Source organism: Gadus chalcogrammus, chromosome 22 (assembly GCF_026213295.1).
Source record: "Gadus chalcogrammus isolate NIFS_2021 chromosome 22, NIFS_Gcha_1.0, whole genome shotgun sequence".
Taxonomy (NCBI): Eukaryota; Metazoa; Chordata; class Actinopteri; order Gadiformes; family Gadidae; genus Gadus; species Gadus chalcogrammus.
Genome location: NC_079433.1, coordinates 13344885 through 13362872, shown reverse-complemented (window position 1 = coordinate 13362872; position 17988 = coordinate 13344885). Strand labels below are relative to the sequence as shown.

Sequence of the window (17988 nt, the reverse complement as noted above, 5' to 3'; positions counted from 1 at the left end):
TGACCATGAATTAGCTATACTCTCATTTGCATAGTGATTAACATTATGAATTTCAATTGTGCATACCAACTGTATGTTGGCTGACATTTAGCTAACTTTTTTTCCCTCCACTCTAACCAAGGATGCCTGTTTTTAAATTCCCTAGCCTGACACCCAGTCTGAAAGGCTGGCCAGGGGTTCTCATCTAAAAGTAACAAGGAGATATAAAGTGGGATTAAAACATTGTCTTCTGTTGACTACTTGTTATGTGGTTTACACATTAATATGGGAGGACTGGACACACACACGCACACACACACGAGAAGGAGGGGCTCGGCCCGCCAACTAACGTGCAGAGATGCAGGGGCAGCTTCGCGCTTCATAACAGAGACAGGGCAGAGTGCGAGCGCGCAGGGGGAATTTTATGAATGGTGAATGTAGGAGATAACTTCACCTGCTTAGAGTATTTTATTGCAGTTATACCCAACCGGTATTTGCGAAAAATAAACAGAGAAGTGAAAGATCTGTCACAAGACGATTGATACGTATCCGTGCACATTTTTAAGTGGGTATACGCAAATCCTGGTGCGTTCCTAGTGGGTATACGGCGTATACCTGCGTATCACGTAGACTACACCACTGGTGTTACCCCTTCTGTTTTTTTTCATGACGACCGATAAAAAACGACAGTGTTACCCCTTATGTTTTTTTTCATGACGACCGATAAAAAACAACAGTGTTACCCCTCATGTTTTTTTTCATGACGACCGATAAAAAACGACAGTGTTACCCCTTATGTTTTTTCTCATGACGACCGATAAAAAACGACAGTGTTACCCCTTATGTTTTTTTTCATAACGACCAATAAAAAACGACAGTGTTACCCCTTATGTTTTTTTCATGACGACCAATAAAAAACGACAGTGTTACCCCTTATGTTTTTTTTCATGACGACCGATAAAAAAGGACAGTGTTAACCCTTATGTTTTTTTTCATAACGACCAATAAAAAACGACAGTGTTACCCCTTATGGTTTTTTTCATGAGGACCAATAAAAAATAACAGTGTTACCCCTTATGGTTTTTTTTTTTTTTCATGAGGACCAATAAAAAACGACAGTGTTACCCCTTATGTTTTTTTTCATGAGGACCAATAAAAAAGGACAGTGTTACCCCTTATGTTTTTTTTCATGAGGACCAATAAAAAACGACAGTGTTAACCCTTATTTTTTTTTTCATGAGGACCAATAAAAAAGGACAGTGTTACCCCTTATGTTTTTTTTCATGAGGACCAATAAAAAAGGACAGTGTTACCCCTTCTGTTTTTTTTCATGACGACCGATAAAAAACGACAGTGTTACCCCTTATGTTTTTTTTCATGACGACCGATAAAAAACAACAGTGTTACCCCTCATGTTTTTTTTCATGACGACCGATAAAAAACAACAGTGTTACCCCTTATGTTTTTTTTCATGACGACCAATAAAAAACGACAGTGTTACCCCTTATGTTTTTTTTCATGATGACCGATTAAAAACGACAGTGTTACCCCTTATTTATTTTTTCATGACGACCGATAAAAAACAACATTGTTACCCCTTATGTTTTTTTTCATGACGACCGATAAAAAACGACAGTGTTACCCCTTATGTTTTTTTTCATGACGACCAATAAAAAACAACAGTGTTACCCCTAATGTTTTTTTTCATGACGACCGATAAAAAACGACAGTGTTACCCCTTATGTTTTTTTTCAGGACGACCAATGATAAACAACAGTGTTACACCTTATGTTTTTTTTCATGACGACCAATAAAAAACAACAGTGTTACCCCTTATGGTTTTTTTCATGAGGACCAATAAAAAACAACAGTGTTACCCCTTATGTTTTTTTTTTTTTTTTTCATGAGGACCAATAAAAAACGACAGTGTTACCCCTTATGTTTTTTTTCATGAGGACCAATAAAAAAGGACAGTGTTACCCCTTCTGTTTTTTTTCATGACGACCAATAAAAAAGGACAGTGTTACCCCTTATGTTTTTTTTCATGAGGACCAATAAAAAACGACAGTGTTAACCCTTATTTTTTTTTTCATGAGGACCAATAAAAAAGGACAGTGTTACCCCTTATGTTTTTTTTCATGACGACCAATAAAAAACGACAGTGTTACCCCTTATGTTATTTTTCATGATGACCGATTAAAAACGACAGTGTTACCCCTTATTTTTTTTTTCATGACGACCGATAAAAAAACACATTGTTACCCCTTATGTTTTTTTTCATGACGACCGATAAAAAACGACAGTGTTACCCCTTATGTTTTTTTTCATGAGGACCAATAAAAAAGGACAGTGTTACCCCTTCTGTTTTTTTTCATGACGACCAATAAAAAAGGACAGTGTTACCCCTTATGTTTTTTTTCATGAGGACCAATAAAAAACGACAGTGTTAACCCTTATTTTTTTTTTCATGAGGACCAATAAAAATGGACAGTGTTACCCCTTATGTTTTTTTTCATGACGACCAATAAAAAACGACAGTGTTACCCCTTATGTTTTTTTTTTTTTTTCATGAGGACCAATAAAAAACGACAGTGTTACCCCTTATGTTTTTTTTCATGAGGACCAATAAAAAAGGACAGTGTTACCCCTTATGTTTTTTTTCATGAGGACCAATAAAAAAGGACAGTGTTACCCCTTATGTTTTTTTTCATGACGACTGATAAAAAACAACAGTGTTACCCCTCATGTTTTTTTTCATGACGACCGATAAAAAACGACAGTGTTACCCCTTATGTTTTTTTTTCATGACGACCGATAAAAAACGTCAGTGTTACTCCTTATGTTTTTTCTCATGACGACCGATAAAAAACGACAGTGTTACCCCTTATGTTTTTTTTCATGACGACCGATAAAAAACAACAGTGTTACCCCTTATGTTGTTTTTCATGACGACCGATAAAAAACAACAGTGTTACCCCTTATGTTTTTTTTCATGACGACCGATAAAAAACGACAGTGTTACCCCTTATGTTTTTTTTCATGATGACCGATTAAAAACGACAGTGTTACCCCTTATGTTTTTTTTCATGAGGACCAATAAAAAAGGACAGTGTTACCCCTCATGTTTTTTTTCATGAGGACCGATAAAAAACGACAATGTTACCCCTTATGTTTATTTTCATGACGACCGATAAAAAACAACAGTGTTACCCCTCATGTTTTTTTTTCATGACGACCGATAAAAAACAACAGTGTTACCCCTTATGTTTCATTTGATAAAAACGACAGTGTTACCCCTTATGTTTCATTTGATAAAAACGACAGTGTTACCCCTTGTGTTTTTTTTCATGACGACCAAAGAAAAACAACAGTATTACCCCTAATGTTTTTATTCATGACGACCAATAAAATAACAAGTGTTACCCCTTATGTTTATTTCATGACGGCCGATAAAAAACGAAAGTTACCCCTCATTTTTATTCCATGTTGACCATTTAGTAACGACAGTGGTACTCGTGTCAACGTTTTTGCCTGGATCCGAACCTGAGCTGTTTAGAGTGTTAACCTTCGACCTTATCAATGCACCATCAAGGCACCGCATAAAGACTTCACAAAGGTTATACTTGACCTTATAATTCGCATGAAATAGAGATAAGAGGCTTCCAACAGAAGACATCAACCGGACTTGAACCCCGGTCTCCAGGAGGAAAGCTCACAGCTCTCTCCACTTCCCACTGAGATATGTACTAAAAAAATTTCTGAGGTTATATATGACAGTGCAATAGACATGATAGCATTACGTTTAAAATGAAAGATATTGTGTCTTCAACAGAAATTGAGCCACGGTCTCCAGTGGGTTAGGCAGAGTGCACTCCACTGCACCACTGAGGCGATGACATTACACAATAATCAATCATCAATAAAAAGGATATAAATGACATTAAAATGTATCTGTGCATTTCTATTATTTCCCTTATGGTTTATTTCATGTCGACCAATAAAAAACGAAAGTGTTCCCCCTTATATTTTATTTGACAAAGACAACAGTGTTACCCTTTATGTTTTTTTTCACGACGACCAATAAAAAACAACAGCGTTACCCCTTATGTTTTTTTTCATGACGGCCAATAAAAAACCACAGTGTTACCCCTTATGTTTTTTTTCATGACGACCAAAGAAAAATGACAGTGTCACCCCTCATGTTTCATTTGATGAAAACGACAGTGTTACCCCCTATGTTTTAATAGATAAATATCGACAGTGTTACCCCTTATGTTTTTTTCATGACGGCCGATAAAAAACGACAGTGTTACCCCTTATGTTTCATTTGATAAAAACGACAGTGTTACCCCTCATGTTTCATTTGATAAAAACGACAGTGTTACCCCTTGTGTTTTTTTTTATGACAACCAAAGAAAAACAACAGTGTTACACCTTATGTTTTTTTTTAAGGCGACCAAAGAAAAACAACAGTGTTACCCCCTATGTTTTATTTGATAAATATCGACAGTGTTACCCCTAATGTTTTTTTCCCATGAAGACTGATGAAAAACAATTGTGTATTTATATTTATAACCCTTATATTTTATTTGAGAAAGATTTCTTTTTTTTTTTTTATATTTCTTTTTTCATTACGACCAATAAAATACGACAGTGTTACCCCTTATATTTTATTTGACAAAGACAACAGTGTTACCCCTTATGTTTTTTTTCATGACGACCAATAAAAAACAATAGTATTACCCCTTATGTTTTTATTCATGACGACCAATAAAAAAACAACAGTGTTACCCCCTATAATTTATTTGATAAATATCGACAGTGTTACCCCTCATGTTTCATTTGATAAAAACAACAGTGTTACCACTTATGTTTATTTCATGATGGCCGATAAAAACCGACAGAGTTACCCCTCAGGTTTTTTCCATGTTGACCAATAAATATCATTTTAATATCATTTTTTAATCATTTTAAACTGTAGGCCTACCTCAATATAAAAATATGAAAATAATATTTGCAATAAAGAGCTGTAGGAGGCTTTCGCCAGAGAGCAAGGCTTTCTGGTACTTCAACTGTCGCAAAAAAACCGTTAAGTTACCTTAACATGCAAATTAACTGATAAACGACCGCCCATAGATTTTGAGCGATCAAGCCAGCCAGCTACCACAGCGACTGAAAGCAGCCACACGAGCGACCTGCGTCGCGACCAATGCGACCTACGACGCGACCAATGCGACCTACGTCGCGACGCACGTCGTTGGCCACTCAGAGAGCTCGGCCTTCCTCACTTTTGTGATGAAAATGTGAACGTGGAATATAAATCTGACTAGCCTACGTTTCGTAAATTCGCCATGGTTCTAAGGCAGTTATCATATTAAAGAGTAGCCTACATAAGCAGAGTTATGCTATGAATAAAAACGGCACTATTTTGCCCAGCTGTGTGCAGTGCAGGTCAGTCCATATTCTAGACAATCTAGTGATAGCCTACATCATAATTATGATCAGCTTTGACGTAAGGGTCCATTAAATAATAATACACACAATTACACAGAGGGAACAATGGAAAGCAGCGAGAAATGTAATGACTACACTGCAGTTGAGTAACATTGACCACAATCTAACAATTAGGCTCCAAGTTTTCCCCAACCAGCAAATAGGCTTATAAGCAGTAGGCCTACGATTAACAGAACAGTCAACACAGAGTTGACTCCCTGAGGTGACGAAAGATGTGTTGGTCCTAACTTGCATTCTGCCTGCTTAATATAAACTATTTAATGAAACTATTATGCCCAAATTATTTGGCTACAACATATGAATGAAGCAGCAGTCAGCCAATTGTAGAAAAGACAACACAGTATGATTCAAATATGACAGATTTTATTTATTATGAACCTTTTGTGTGTGTGTGTGTGTGTGTGTGTGTGTGTGTGTGTGTGTGTGTGTGTGTGTGTGTGTGTGTGTGTGTGTCTCAGAGTGAGTATTATGATGATAAAAATTTAAAAAAGAATAAACAGTGTTGCATACCTCTGGAAAGCACACTTAACATTAACACACTAAACACACTTAATCATTATATTTTTTGCTGTGTTGGCCACCTAGGGAAACACCAGCGGAGACACACTGGGCAATGGTGTGTGGTGCCGGTCTCCTTGGCAGTGCACCACTCCCCTCTTTAACCTTCCCATACTTGTATTCCCTCAGGGCTCTTTTTGGAGGTCGACCAGTGATGAGTACCCGTCTGCCCCCCAGCAGAGTCTTACGGCGAGCATCAGCGGTAGGCTGCACGCCTCTTTGTGAGCTCATTTCCAGACCTTTTCTTGGCTGCATTTTGATGTTTCGCACAGCAGCACTCCTCAGCTTCCCAAATGTAGACAGTGCTGAGACCAGGCCGCTGTCAGTATGGATTTTATCATAGGATGACACTAGGGATTCTATTGGGGCTTGGAAGGTCTCATGATCCTTTTCAAGCTTGTCCATGAGGCCATCAAACATGGATCTGAGACGACCTTTGAGACACTCAGCAACCAACTCACTTTGAGAGGACGCTCCTGCAGAGGCAGAGCCGTCTAGTGGGGTTGGGGGAGCGGTTGTTCCAGCTTGTTCTTGGGTGCCTATTTTGCAGAAACCCACGTTTATTTCAGATCCTGGCATGTGATTGGCAAAGGACCAAGACGGGAAATACGCACGTGTCTCACACTGTTCCTTGTTGTAAACCTCCAGACGTTCCTGGAGGTTTTCATTTTCAAGCATGGCATCCCCTGATGCAGCTCCATACTCCTTCTTGAAAATGGAGTAGTATAATCTGTGAAGGCAATAAATATATATATATATATATATATAATATATATATATATATTTTTTTTAATAGTATAGCAAAACCTTATTAACAGCTGTCAATGTCTTGCACAAAAGTGTGAGTATTTTTTCATTGAGATGACCTACAATTACCTGCAATTAACCAGATCATTGTTTTTGAATAAGCAAATATGAAACTGACCGGTAGCAGAATTGGACGTCTGGACAAATGGACCTATCTGCAGAGGCATGCACACATGAATCCTCCTGCTCCTCCTGGAGGTCATATTTCAGGATGTTTAGGGCTGAGAAGGGGGAGTGCCCACTCTGAAAAAGTTTCACCAGCTTCTCCACGGTCTCTCTGGCCACATCCCCCTGCTGTAAGGATTCGGAACCACCAAGGCGGTGGTTGTGGTGATGTTTGATGGTCACATGCAACAATAATCCCTCCTGAATATGAGTATCAATAGATCTATAGAACATGGAAAGGAAACATGAGCATGTAACCTGGATTAAACAGTATGTCATGTTCATCTCTAAATTATCATTCTGTTATGTGCAATAGCCAACCTGGACTTCCTGTTATCCCTATGGCAGTGCTTTTTCAACACAAGGTAGAGCCCAGCGGGACAGTGTGTGTTTCTTTTGGTGTAAGCCGTCTGCCTTGTCTTGAGTTGGCATCTCATGTCAACCTTTGAACATAGAAATGCTTCATAAAGCCTTGACTATTTAAACAATTAAAAAAGACAAGAAACATGACAATTGTAAATCTTACTCGATAGCTGTTGCGCCGAACTTTATCCTCTGTCATAGGATACGTTTTGTCCACTCTTAAGGTCACTCTTGATGACCGTTGGAAGTCCTCCAACCAGGTCTCTGCCTCCTCTCTGGTGGCCAGTTGAAGCTTTAAGGAGGCTGTGAAACCCCTCTCCAGGGGTGTGTATTTGCAAATGAAATTGCAGTGACCCTCAGGCAGAAGTTGCTGTTTAAATAAATGAAATATAATGTTAGTAAATCAACCATATTATTGTAAAAGGGAAACTTACAATCAACTCTTTATTTGCATTGTAGTAGAAAAAAAGTGCAGGTCATTGGTAGAGATGAGAACCGATCAACACAACGAACCCTAACTGTAAGCCTAACCTTAACCATTCAATACCTGTGTCGATACCTGTGCCAAAACCATTTATGACTGGAGCATCGCTCCCTGTCAGTTGACTTATACCTAATCCTCACCTCAAGATGATCCGGTATGATGTTCGCCAACTCCTCCTTTGCACAAATATGACACCAGCGACACTTAACTGTCATGGCTGCACACACACACACACACACACACACACACACACACACACACACACACACACACACACACACACACACACACACACACACACACACACACACACACACACACACACACACACACACACACACACACACACAATATAATCGGTCATATTTGAATCATACTGTGGTGTTTTTTTCTACAATTGGCTGCCGCTTCATTCATCTGAGATGGTTGCACCAGCAGAACGTAAGGTCCCTAGGCTACGTTGAACGTAAAACGTCCAAACTTTCGACTTTACACTACTAAAAAAATAGCAGTTGCACCAAGCAGATAGTTTCAACGTAACACTAAGTTATAACTTATATTTTACACCTCCACTCTAGCTGGTGTAAGTTCCATTCTAACGATAAAGACCGTTAAAAGATTACAACACAAAGGATGACTATTCGTTTTGAGCAATGGGAAGAGGAGTTTCAACGCGGTTTGCGCCGGGAACGGATGTCCGTGATCATATCGATTCATTTCCTTCAGTATGTTGATGTTGATTTATATGCACGATTTCGGTTTTGCCGGGCGGAATTACTGAGAATAACCGGCCTTCTTGACAACGACCTGCAGCACAACACAAATCGAAATTCGGCTCCAAGTCCAGCGATGCAAGTGTGTTTGGCTCCGAGATATTTTTCCGCTGGGTCCTTTCAAAACCTATTGGTGACTCGGTCCAAATAAAAACAACTCGAGCCCACATACAAATCAACGTTTCAAGAGCAATTCCATACAATGCATAGCCAGGTCAGACAAAAACTCACGACACACACAACGAATAGCATACAAAGCATATTTATTTATTGATTATAAAATCCGCCATCAAATAGCTTAACCTCACGCCTATACCGTCCAAGTACATTTTAGAGAATAAATGACAGTTTTGTTTGCCCTCTCAATTGGGGGCTACTGCTAACGCGTCTTTCTTCACTCGGATAAGGTGGAAACTTGCCAGTACTTCCTGTATACATTGGTGGCTGTCAAAGATTGGCTTGAAATTATTGGTACAATTTACGCACTACTAGTAACGTTACAACTTAAGTTATGGTGGTGCAACCAACATTTACAACATCTTTAGTTAGGGTTAAGGCGGACTTTACACCCGAACTTATGATCGGCTTTACGTTCTGCTGGTGCAACCGACTTGAAGCCTACTAAAAATGACCATCATGCGTTTACTTTGCTAATAACTTGGACAAAATAGTTTCATTAAATAGTTTCTGTTAAGCAGGCAGATTGCAAGTTAGGACCAACACTCTCGTCCCCTCAGGGAGTCAACTCTTTGTTGACTGTTCTGACACACACACACACACACACACACACACACACACACACACACACACACACACACACACACACACACACACACACACACACACACACACACACACACACACACACAAACTAACACCCACAAAGTAATTACTAGTAATGTTTAACATACAGTTAATGTATCTGCTACACGCGCCTGCCATGAAATTGGAAAAAAAAAATTGACGGAACGGACTTATCACTGTTGGAATGAGTTCGTTTACTTCAGTTGCGGTGGACTTGTCGACAGCCTACGAAAAAAAGATTCGCCTGCCGGGTCATGTGACTTCCTCATCTGCTTCCGGAGGTCAGAGTTGAGTATACCGGTATGCATGTAACCATCCACATGAAGAAGGTTATATGTCCATGGTCATAACAGAACAAATGATGAATATCGTTTGAGATAACGTCTTATAGGGTAAGAATACAACCAGAGGCATGTCTCTAATAAACAAATAATGTCAGACACGACTTGTTAACATGAATGTTTAAAAGCTAATTGCTGCGACATCAACCTATGACAGTCTTCAGTCTTTATTGTGATAAATTCAGCTACCAAATGGGAACATCATCTTATCTGAAAGTGTGATTTTAAGGTCAAGGAACGGTTGTCAAAGTAATTTCGACGTGGAGAATCGTATTCGCCACCGTTAACCACGGATGTGTCAATACATAACTTACACCTCAATGGTCAGATAGTCAACAACACACAATGTTATAATAACGCGTCTTCGCTTGTTTATACGATTTTCTAGTGTTTGTTGCTGCTTGGGTCGTGATGAGCGTCCCATCCATACTAAGAACAGCTGCTCGAAACTTCCTCCCGCCGGGGAGAGGCTCCAGCCGGCTCCGCTGCCGGGCATTGTCTTCCTGCAGCAACACAAGGTGAGCTTCATCTGGAATATACACACCTTTGTTGAGGTCTGCTACACACCCGTGCCATTGTAGAGAGAGACGTCAGACTGTAACGAAACCCGTGTGGATCGTTTGGGGTTGGAAAAAAAAGACAACAATACGTGTCAAACTTGCCAGGTTTCCTATAGTGATTGACTTGGAGATATTTGGAGCTGGCTGACCGAGCGGGGAAAGTCAATTTGACTCGGTAGTAGTGGTGTGTTTGATTGCTTTTGGGCTAATGCCATCATACCTTGTGAATGTCATGCCTTAAACTGAACCCTCTGCTTTTTCCCAATTTTAGAAAAATGTCTTCCAAAAGACAAATGGACCATCTAGAAAAGACTTCTAAAGACTACAGGCAGAATGTAAGTTGTTTTTGTTTTTATGGTTTGTCGTATCATTGATGCTTGATATTAATTTACTGTCGGTTATTTACTTTCAGGCTGTTTATCCGGCTCAAGTGTGCGGCATCATCCAGGAGTCTGACACCGTGAAGCGCCTGAGAATCTCCGTCCATCCAGACTTCACCTTCAAGGCAGGGCAGTGGTGAGGACTTAATAACATCATCTGACGCCCCCCTTGTCATTTCCTTGACAAGAGGGATTTATACACCGGATTTATAATTATTTATTTTCATGGACGGTATATGCTGTCAATCAGCACAATAATGACAGGAACATTAATAGTTTATGTTCTTAAGAAATACAAACAGATTAATATGTGATCAGTTAGAACATTGTTTTTCTATTTTGTAAGTGTACAAATGCAATTTTACCAGGCATAAGAATTTGTGAGTGGGAATCTGGGGTCAAGCTAACAAGGACAAATTCTAACCAAAGCTGAACGCAAAATGTACTGGAACCTAGTTGTTATGTACCCATTCATTTAGGTCATGCTACAAGTCCACCACAAGAGGGCAGTATTATTTAAGATTTTGGCCCCTTAAAAACTAATCTAGGTTTTTAAATTGTTAACATTAACTCCCATTCCCCCTTTGTTATTTCCCAAAGGTAATGCAAATTCCTTGAGCAGTGTTTCTAACTTTTAGATTTCTTGCTTCTTAGTACTTTCTTAAGGCCACAATAGAAGAGGTATTTGTGTGGATACCCAACAGAGAACGGGTGAAGAGAGAACATGTATGATATCACTGCACACTTAAGCAGCCAAATGAGGCAAATAAATATCTATAGCATCAGTTGGAGAAAAGTCACTACATTTCATACAATACTGGCCTCCTGTAACCATGGAGCCGACCCACTGAGCTCTTCAAGCAGCCATGTGTTTAAGCAGAGTGGAACATGACTAGCGAGTGTGGTGTGAACGCCGGGCCATACTGCAGGTGGGCGGCGCTGGTGAGACCCGGCACTGAGTCGGCCCGTTGCCACGGCGGCGGGGGATAATGAATGGAAATGGATGGAAATTCTTGATTTTATTTATATAGAAAATAAGAATAGGGTTTTTCTCTGCAGAGGCAAAAATATGGAAGCATGTTTTCTCGTCTGTCTCCAGGTGGGAGAAGAGCGTGTGTGTGTGTGTGTGTGTGTGTGTGTGTGTGTGTGTGTGTGTGTGTGTGTGTGTGTGTGTGTGTGTGTGTGTGTGTGTGTGTGTGTGTGTGTGTGTGTGTGTGTGTGTGTGTGTGTGTGTGTGATAGATGAAGTGGTGTGTCTGTACTACAGTTAGATGAAGTGTGCGTGGGCGGCACATATGTTGTGCATATTTGTGCGGCGGATCCATATTTAATACGGCCCAGAGGGCCGCCGACCCGCGGTCACTCCTCGCCAGCAACAGCGGGGTCTTTGTGCTCCAGCCGGCTGAGCGAAGCGCTCCACTCCCCGCTCCCCCCCGGAGCCCGGCGCGGTTCTGCCGCTCATCAGGAGCGACCAACGGGACGGGACAGTAGGGTTGCTGTTGTTTCCCAGTTATGAGACGGGAACAAACCTATTTCCTTCCTGCCGTCGACTGGGTTGCTAGGATAAGCCACCCCACACCGACGCACGCCTGTGTACTCTACTCATGCACCCACCCACACACACACTAACACACTCTAAGCTGAGGGTCAAAGGATGACGCCCTTCCCTCATTGGTGTGGTAACCCTGAGACACGGCTTGTGTTGGTCGGGGCATGAACTCGCCAGCAAGCCGTCGAAGGGAGGGAGAAGCAAAAACAATGGCTGTTTGTTGTTATTATCACCATACGGTCGCTGGACAGCATTTGTTATTTTCTTTATTTGGAGCTGGAATTGGGTTTAGCAAACTGAACAAGGGTTCAACGTGCCCAAAGGCACCGCTTCTCTTGTCATGACTTTGCATGTAAATTATAATCGGTTGTCAGGGCAACAAGAATTGGCCCTCTAAACGTGTGTGTGTGTGTTTGTTTTGTGTGTGTGTGTGTGTGTGTGTGTGTGTGTGTGTGTGCGCGTGTGTGTCTGCGCAGGGTGGACTTCTTCATCCCCGGCGTGGAGAAGGTAGGGGGTTTCTCCATGTGCTCCTGCCCGGGCCTGCTCCAGAGGGAGGGGGTCATTGAGCTGGCGGTCAAAAAGGCCCTGCACCCCCCAGCCCACTGGATCCACACCGCGGTGAGGCCAGCCCTGAGGTCAACGCTTACTGGTTGTCTTTTTAACCTGTAGCCTGGTGCCCTCGTCTCCTGTTCATTCCCATGAACATTGATTTCCCTGTCCTTTTTCATTGTGGAGCTAAAGTTCAACCAACGGTTGTGTTATGTAAATCTGAGGAAAAAACGGACTATAAAGGTTGAATCTCTGAGTGCTCAATCACCAGTCACGTGTTCTTATGAATGCACCATAGCTATCATTTTGTAGAATTTGATGTGTTCTAAAGATGTGTGGGTGCATGCAACACAGAAAACAGTGACACATAAGGCATATAAAGAGTACAAGGTTTTGGTGTGTGTGTGTGTGTGTGTGTGTGTGTGTGTGTGTGGGGCAGATGGCAGGGGAGCGCTTGACATGGTCAGATGTTACCGATGATGGTCCGGCCGTCATCAGAGGTGACGAGGACATGCGGTGAGAGAAAGAGGAAGTGAGTGATTGAGATGAGCCCCGCTCGGGGGGGGTCGTGTAGGGGTCACCGCGTGGGCAGCCTGTGCGAGGTGGAGTAATGTCAGCCTATCGCCTGGGGTCCTGCGGTGCTGCTGCTGCTTAAGGAGCTGGGCCGGATTAATGTCCCCCACAGCCTCAATTGTGCTCGGAGGTATTGAATGGTCGGAGTAACTTGAAACAAAATGGTTTTTCGTTAATGTCGTTTTGAAGTTTATTTGCGGGGATTTCAGTATTTAAATAGCTGATAGTTTGCACTGGAAACATAAAGGCTGTTTCAAGTGTTCTTTGTAACCACAGTTGTTATAATCTCTCTCTCTCTCTCTCGCTCTACCTTTTTCTCACTCGGGTTCTCGCTTTCCCTCTTTCGCTTTACCTCTCATGCTATACCTCTCGCTCTACCGCTCTCTCTTGCTCTCTCGTTCTACCTCACACGCTTTACCCCTCTCTCGCTTTATCTCCTTCTCTCTCTCTCTCTTTCTTTCCCTCTACCTTTCTCTCTCTCTCTCCCTCTCCCTCTCAACCTCTGTGTCTGTAAGTGTTTGATGATGGTACCTAGTGACTAGCGGGGAGAAGTGTGTCAGTTAGGCACCACGACGTGGTGCAGTACTTAAGAGACCCGGTGCATTGTGCTTCGGGGATTATTGGCTGAACCTTTTACCGGAGAAGAGTAAATGTAAGACTACCAAACGCAGAAGCAGTGCTTTTTTTCGACTTCAAGAAGCCCACAATCATTCCCAGGATGCTTAAGCACACAGCTCACATTGTTCCACTCGCATACGTTCCGATTGTGTGCGTGTGTTTCTGTGAACTTGGACGCACATACGCGCGGATTTGAAAGCCTCTTCGCTGTGCGGACCTCCCGAGGCTAGCGCCCGTGGTTCGGAGGAAGGCTTGTCCACCCCTTGTTGCATCCAGCGCCGTCGCCCGGCTGCGCTCGCCTCCTTAAGAGAAGAGACGGCTCACACGGAGAGCACACTCTAACCTTCTCCGCTGAAAAAAGGCGCAGTGTGTGTTCCACCGCCGCCTCGGGGCTCCTCGTACTGCCTGTTGTTCTCTAACCTTTTCCACCGTTGTGTTCCTTGTCTCTCCATCTCTCTCCCCCGCCCACGTGTTTGCCTGCCGCTCCTCATCTGACTCTTCTCTCCCCCCCCCCCCCCCCCCCCCCCCTTCCCCCACAGTGCACGGTGGGCGCCCACGTCGCCATGCGGGTGGGGGGGAACTTCTTCTTCGACCCGCGGCCCGCCGACCCCCCCGCCGACCTGCTGCTGGTGGCCGGGGGCGTGGGCATCAACCCGCTCTACTCCGTCCTGCTGCACGCCGCCCACCTCGCGCGGCAGCACCACGCCTCCGGGGGGCGGGACTACCGCATGGGCTCCGCCCACATGCTCTACAGCGCCAAGAGTGTGCAGGAGCTGCTGTTCAAGGTACGCACACTGTGTGTGTGTGTGTGTGTGTGTGTGAAAACAAGTCATTCCAAACTATCTCCGATCAATGCAATGTTCCGCCTCAACAGTGGAACGACGTCATTTATTTTGTTTCCATCGTGGAGAAGAGAGAGACGCAATTTAAAAAAAAAACATTTAAATTCTCTCGCCGCTCTCGTGAGAGTAAAGGCAAGTTATCTCTGAATAGCGGCGCTAGATTGAGCACGCAAGGGAACGCACAAATGAACCGGGGAACCGACCGCCATCCATCTTCCCCTGCCCCCCCCCCCCCCCCAGAACACCATCTTGGAGCTGAGCCGAGAGTTCCCCGGCCAGTTCTCCTGTGACCTGCGCGTCACAGAGCCCTCCCAGGACCCCGCCCGGGACCAGGACATCCTGCCCGTCACCCGCCGTGAGTACACACCGGCGCACACGGGGTCGGCGGTAATCGAAACGGGGAAAAAAAAAATACTTTAACAACCTCTCAGCCAGCGCCACCTGGACTCCCATCTAGGGATGGACCGCGGCCAGCCCTGCTAAGCACTCAGCGACACCGGCGGGGCAAAGGCAGGTAGCCACTGGCGCCGGCTAAACGCCTCACCGTGGAGCCCCTGTAAAAGTTTCGGGCTGTTTAGTTATTGGCAGATGCTATTAAATCGGATACATTTCATCAAGGAGCAGATGGGGGGGTAACGCATCCGACGCCCCAGCTACACCCACTACACTATCCTGGCCTCGCGGCCTGCCAAAGGGCCCTTGAGCCTGATGGAAAGCAGCTGTTGTGTCATTGTGAAGAGGCGTTGGAGCAAAATCAATTTCATGGCTCGAATTAACCGTGCGTGCGCACCCTGCTGTGCACACACGCACACACATTGGTTTTGTTTGTTGATTGAGTTACCGTCAGGTTGGCGGACAGTGTGTCCGTCCCGGTCGATCTACATGCAGCCCCGTCACTCACCCCCCCCCCCCCCCTGTTCTCCCCCCCAGGTGGGAGGATCACGGAGGCGGACCTGCGGGCTCACGTGGACCCCCAGAGGACCCTGTGCTACCTCTGCGGACCCCCGCCAATGATCGAAGCCATCTCCCAGTCCCTCATAGACCTGGGCCTGCCCAAGGACCGGATCCTCTTTGAGAAGTGGTGGTAGAACTCAGACCCCCCCCCACACACAGAACTCAGACCCCCAGAATCCCACTGGGCAGAGAACCCACTGGACACAGCCCTATACATCTATATTTTAATTTTTTAATTTTTAATTTAAATCCTGAACGTGATGTTCTGGCCAAGGATGCAGCAGTACAACATGGGTTTACACCTTCAGATTATTGCAGGACTGCCACGCCTCTACTGTAAGAACATTTATACATGAAAATATATAAGCATATGCTTGCCTGTATGTGAACAGAGTCCGAACAGAGTAAGCAAGCCTGCAGCTGCTGCACCCTGATACATGGAGAGAACACCCAGGGACTTGGCCTTCTTTTCTGGATTCAGTTGACGGCGTTGCAGGCTGACCAGACTCACAAACACCCCAGCAAGGCAGTGCTTGGCTGAAGACTGATGCACTTATTGACCTGCAGTGCAGCAGGGGACCTGCCTTTGAGCCCACAGGACTCTTGAGTGTGGATTAGAAACGGCCTGGCCCCTTCCTTTTACACTGTGCAACATGTCTGCCGTTACGTTAGACAAATATCTTCAATCTCTCCTTTATTTAAATACCTCAGAAATGTGATATTATGCAAAATGTGTTTTTTTTCTTTTTGATGCAATCAAAAAAGACGATAATGTTGTATAATGATGCCTGTGTACTGTTTTGGTACAGTGATTTAAAAGACTGAGGAGTATTTTTATTTTGTGCAAGTAAAGATTTTAACAGGGAGGTAAAGCTGCCGGCTTGAGTCTTCTTTAGTCAGAAAATAACGTATTCTGTTAGACAATTACGCCGGAAGGCCAATTTTTAGAGTGAGAAAATGAATTTCTCACTTTAAAAATGATTGGCGACCGTCCTCATTTTGCAACCCCACTCACACGTATACTGAAACGCATGTGCACGTTAAATGCCCATTCCCTCCTATTTTTTTCTTCTTCCCATCACGCTTGTTTGAACGCAATCACACATCCCCCCCCACCTACCCACCCACGCACCTGTACACAGAAATGGGTTCTCATTTCAGGTGGGCGCCAGAGTCTCCCATGGTGCACCGTAATGGAAGCTCTAGGAGTGCTCTGATTGGTCAGGATCAGCGAGCGTCCCTCAGCGAGATGGGAGCGATGTTCTCGTTCTCCGCTCTCGCTCGGCGGGGGGGTCATGTTGATGGAACTCATTTTTGAGTTATCGCTGCAAATTATCCTCGCACGCCGGAATACACTACCCAGATCTTTAACATGGAGGCAGAACGGCGGGAGGAAAGGGGGTTGTTGTTTTCCGTCAAGGAGGATTTATTTGACACCTGTGCCTCTATTTAAAGATGGTACCATCACACCACTTACACATAACACAGGTGCTCGGGAAATAAGCGATACAAAAAAAGAATCGGTTTATATCTAGTTCACTCAGCCAACCTAACCTTAGCCGGAAATCAATTTATTACTTCACCGACGCCAATAAACTCACATCCACTGTTTCCACATTTCGTCTGATTTAGTGTTTTTTCCTTTCTTAATAATATGCTTCACATATAAAAATATGATTCCTGTGACATCATTACTCCCTTATGTTTGTACGGTCCTAGATAAGAAGGTTAAACTACAGGGATTTGAAGAACAGAAAAGTTAAGGCTTGGGCAGGAAACCTGCTTTACTTTAGTGTGTGGCATCCAGATACTCCTTAAAGGAGTGGGATTTAAAATTAGCAACATTGACCCAAAGCGGTGAAACAGTAATTACCATATACAGGGAGCTAATGGGCTACAACCTCAAATAAAGGCTCATGTGCTAACACTCTACGCGGGCCAGATTTAAGACATTAGCCACAGCACTACAGAAACATCATACTGGCAATGGCCACAGATAATATAATCCACCGAACATAACTCCAATTAATAATTTTTTTGAAAGGGCTCAACCATTTTAAAATCCCACTCGGGTCCCTTGGTTTTACTTCAGCAAACCCCAGAGAAGAGCGCTCTCTCGCTCAGCTGGGGTTTGATCCTATCCTTCATCTCCTCCTCGAGCCCACTGTCCGCCCTC

The 17988-nt window shown here is 43.6% G+C and overlaps 2 protein-coding genes across 4 annotated transcripts; one reads left to right on the top strand and one right to left on the bottom strand.

Annotated features, from left to right (window-relative positions):
• Window positions 1–5861: 5861 nt before the first annotated feature.
• LOC130376130 (uncharacterized) lies at window positions 5862–9972 on the bottom strand. Of its 3 annotated transcripts, XM_056583349.1 has the most exons (7): window positions 9555–9972; window positions 8011–8087; window positions 7550–7756; window positions 7345–7466; window positions 6977–7246; window positions 6666–6781; window positions 5862–6590 (listed from the first exon to the last, which is right to left on the bottom strand). In XM_056583349.1, exons 1-7 carry the CDS (start codon window positions 9583–9585, stop codon window positions 6043–6045), a joined length of 1371 nt encoding a protein of 456 aa, XP_056439324.1. In that variant the 5' UTR covers window positions 9586–9972; the 3' UTR covers window positions 5862–6042. The 3 variants fall into 3 exon arrangements, with proteins under 3 accessions (XP_056439324.1, XP_056439322.1, XP_056439323.1); XM_056583347.1 differs by having other exon boundaries at window positions 5862–6781; XM_056583348.1 differs by having other exon boundaries at window positions 5862–6781; window positions 9618–9692.
• On the top strand, window positions 9414–16853 carry LOC130376131 (oxidoreductase NAD-binding domain-containing protein 1-like). The gene is made up of 8 exons (XM_056583350.1): window positions 9414–9839; window positions 10177–10306; window positions 10620–10683; window positions 10761–10864; window positions 12753–12894; window positions 14556–14801; window positions 15099–15213; window positions 15789–16853. Exons 2-8 carry the CDS (start codon window positions 10200–10202, stop codon window positions 15944–15946), a joined length of 936 nt encoding a protein of 311 aa, XP_056439325.1. The 5' UTR covers window positions 9414–9839; window positions 10177–10199; the 3' UTR covers window positions 15947–16853.
• The last annotated feature ends 1135 nt before the right edge of the window (window positions 16854–17988 follow it).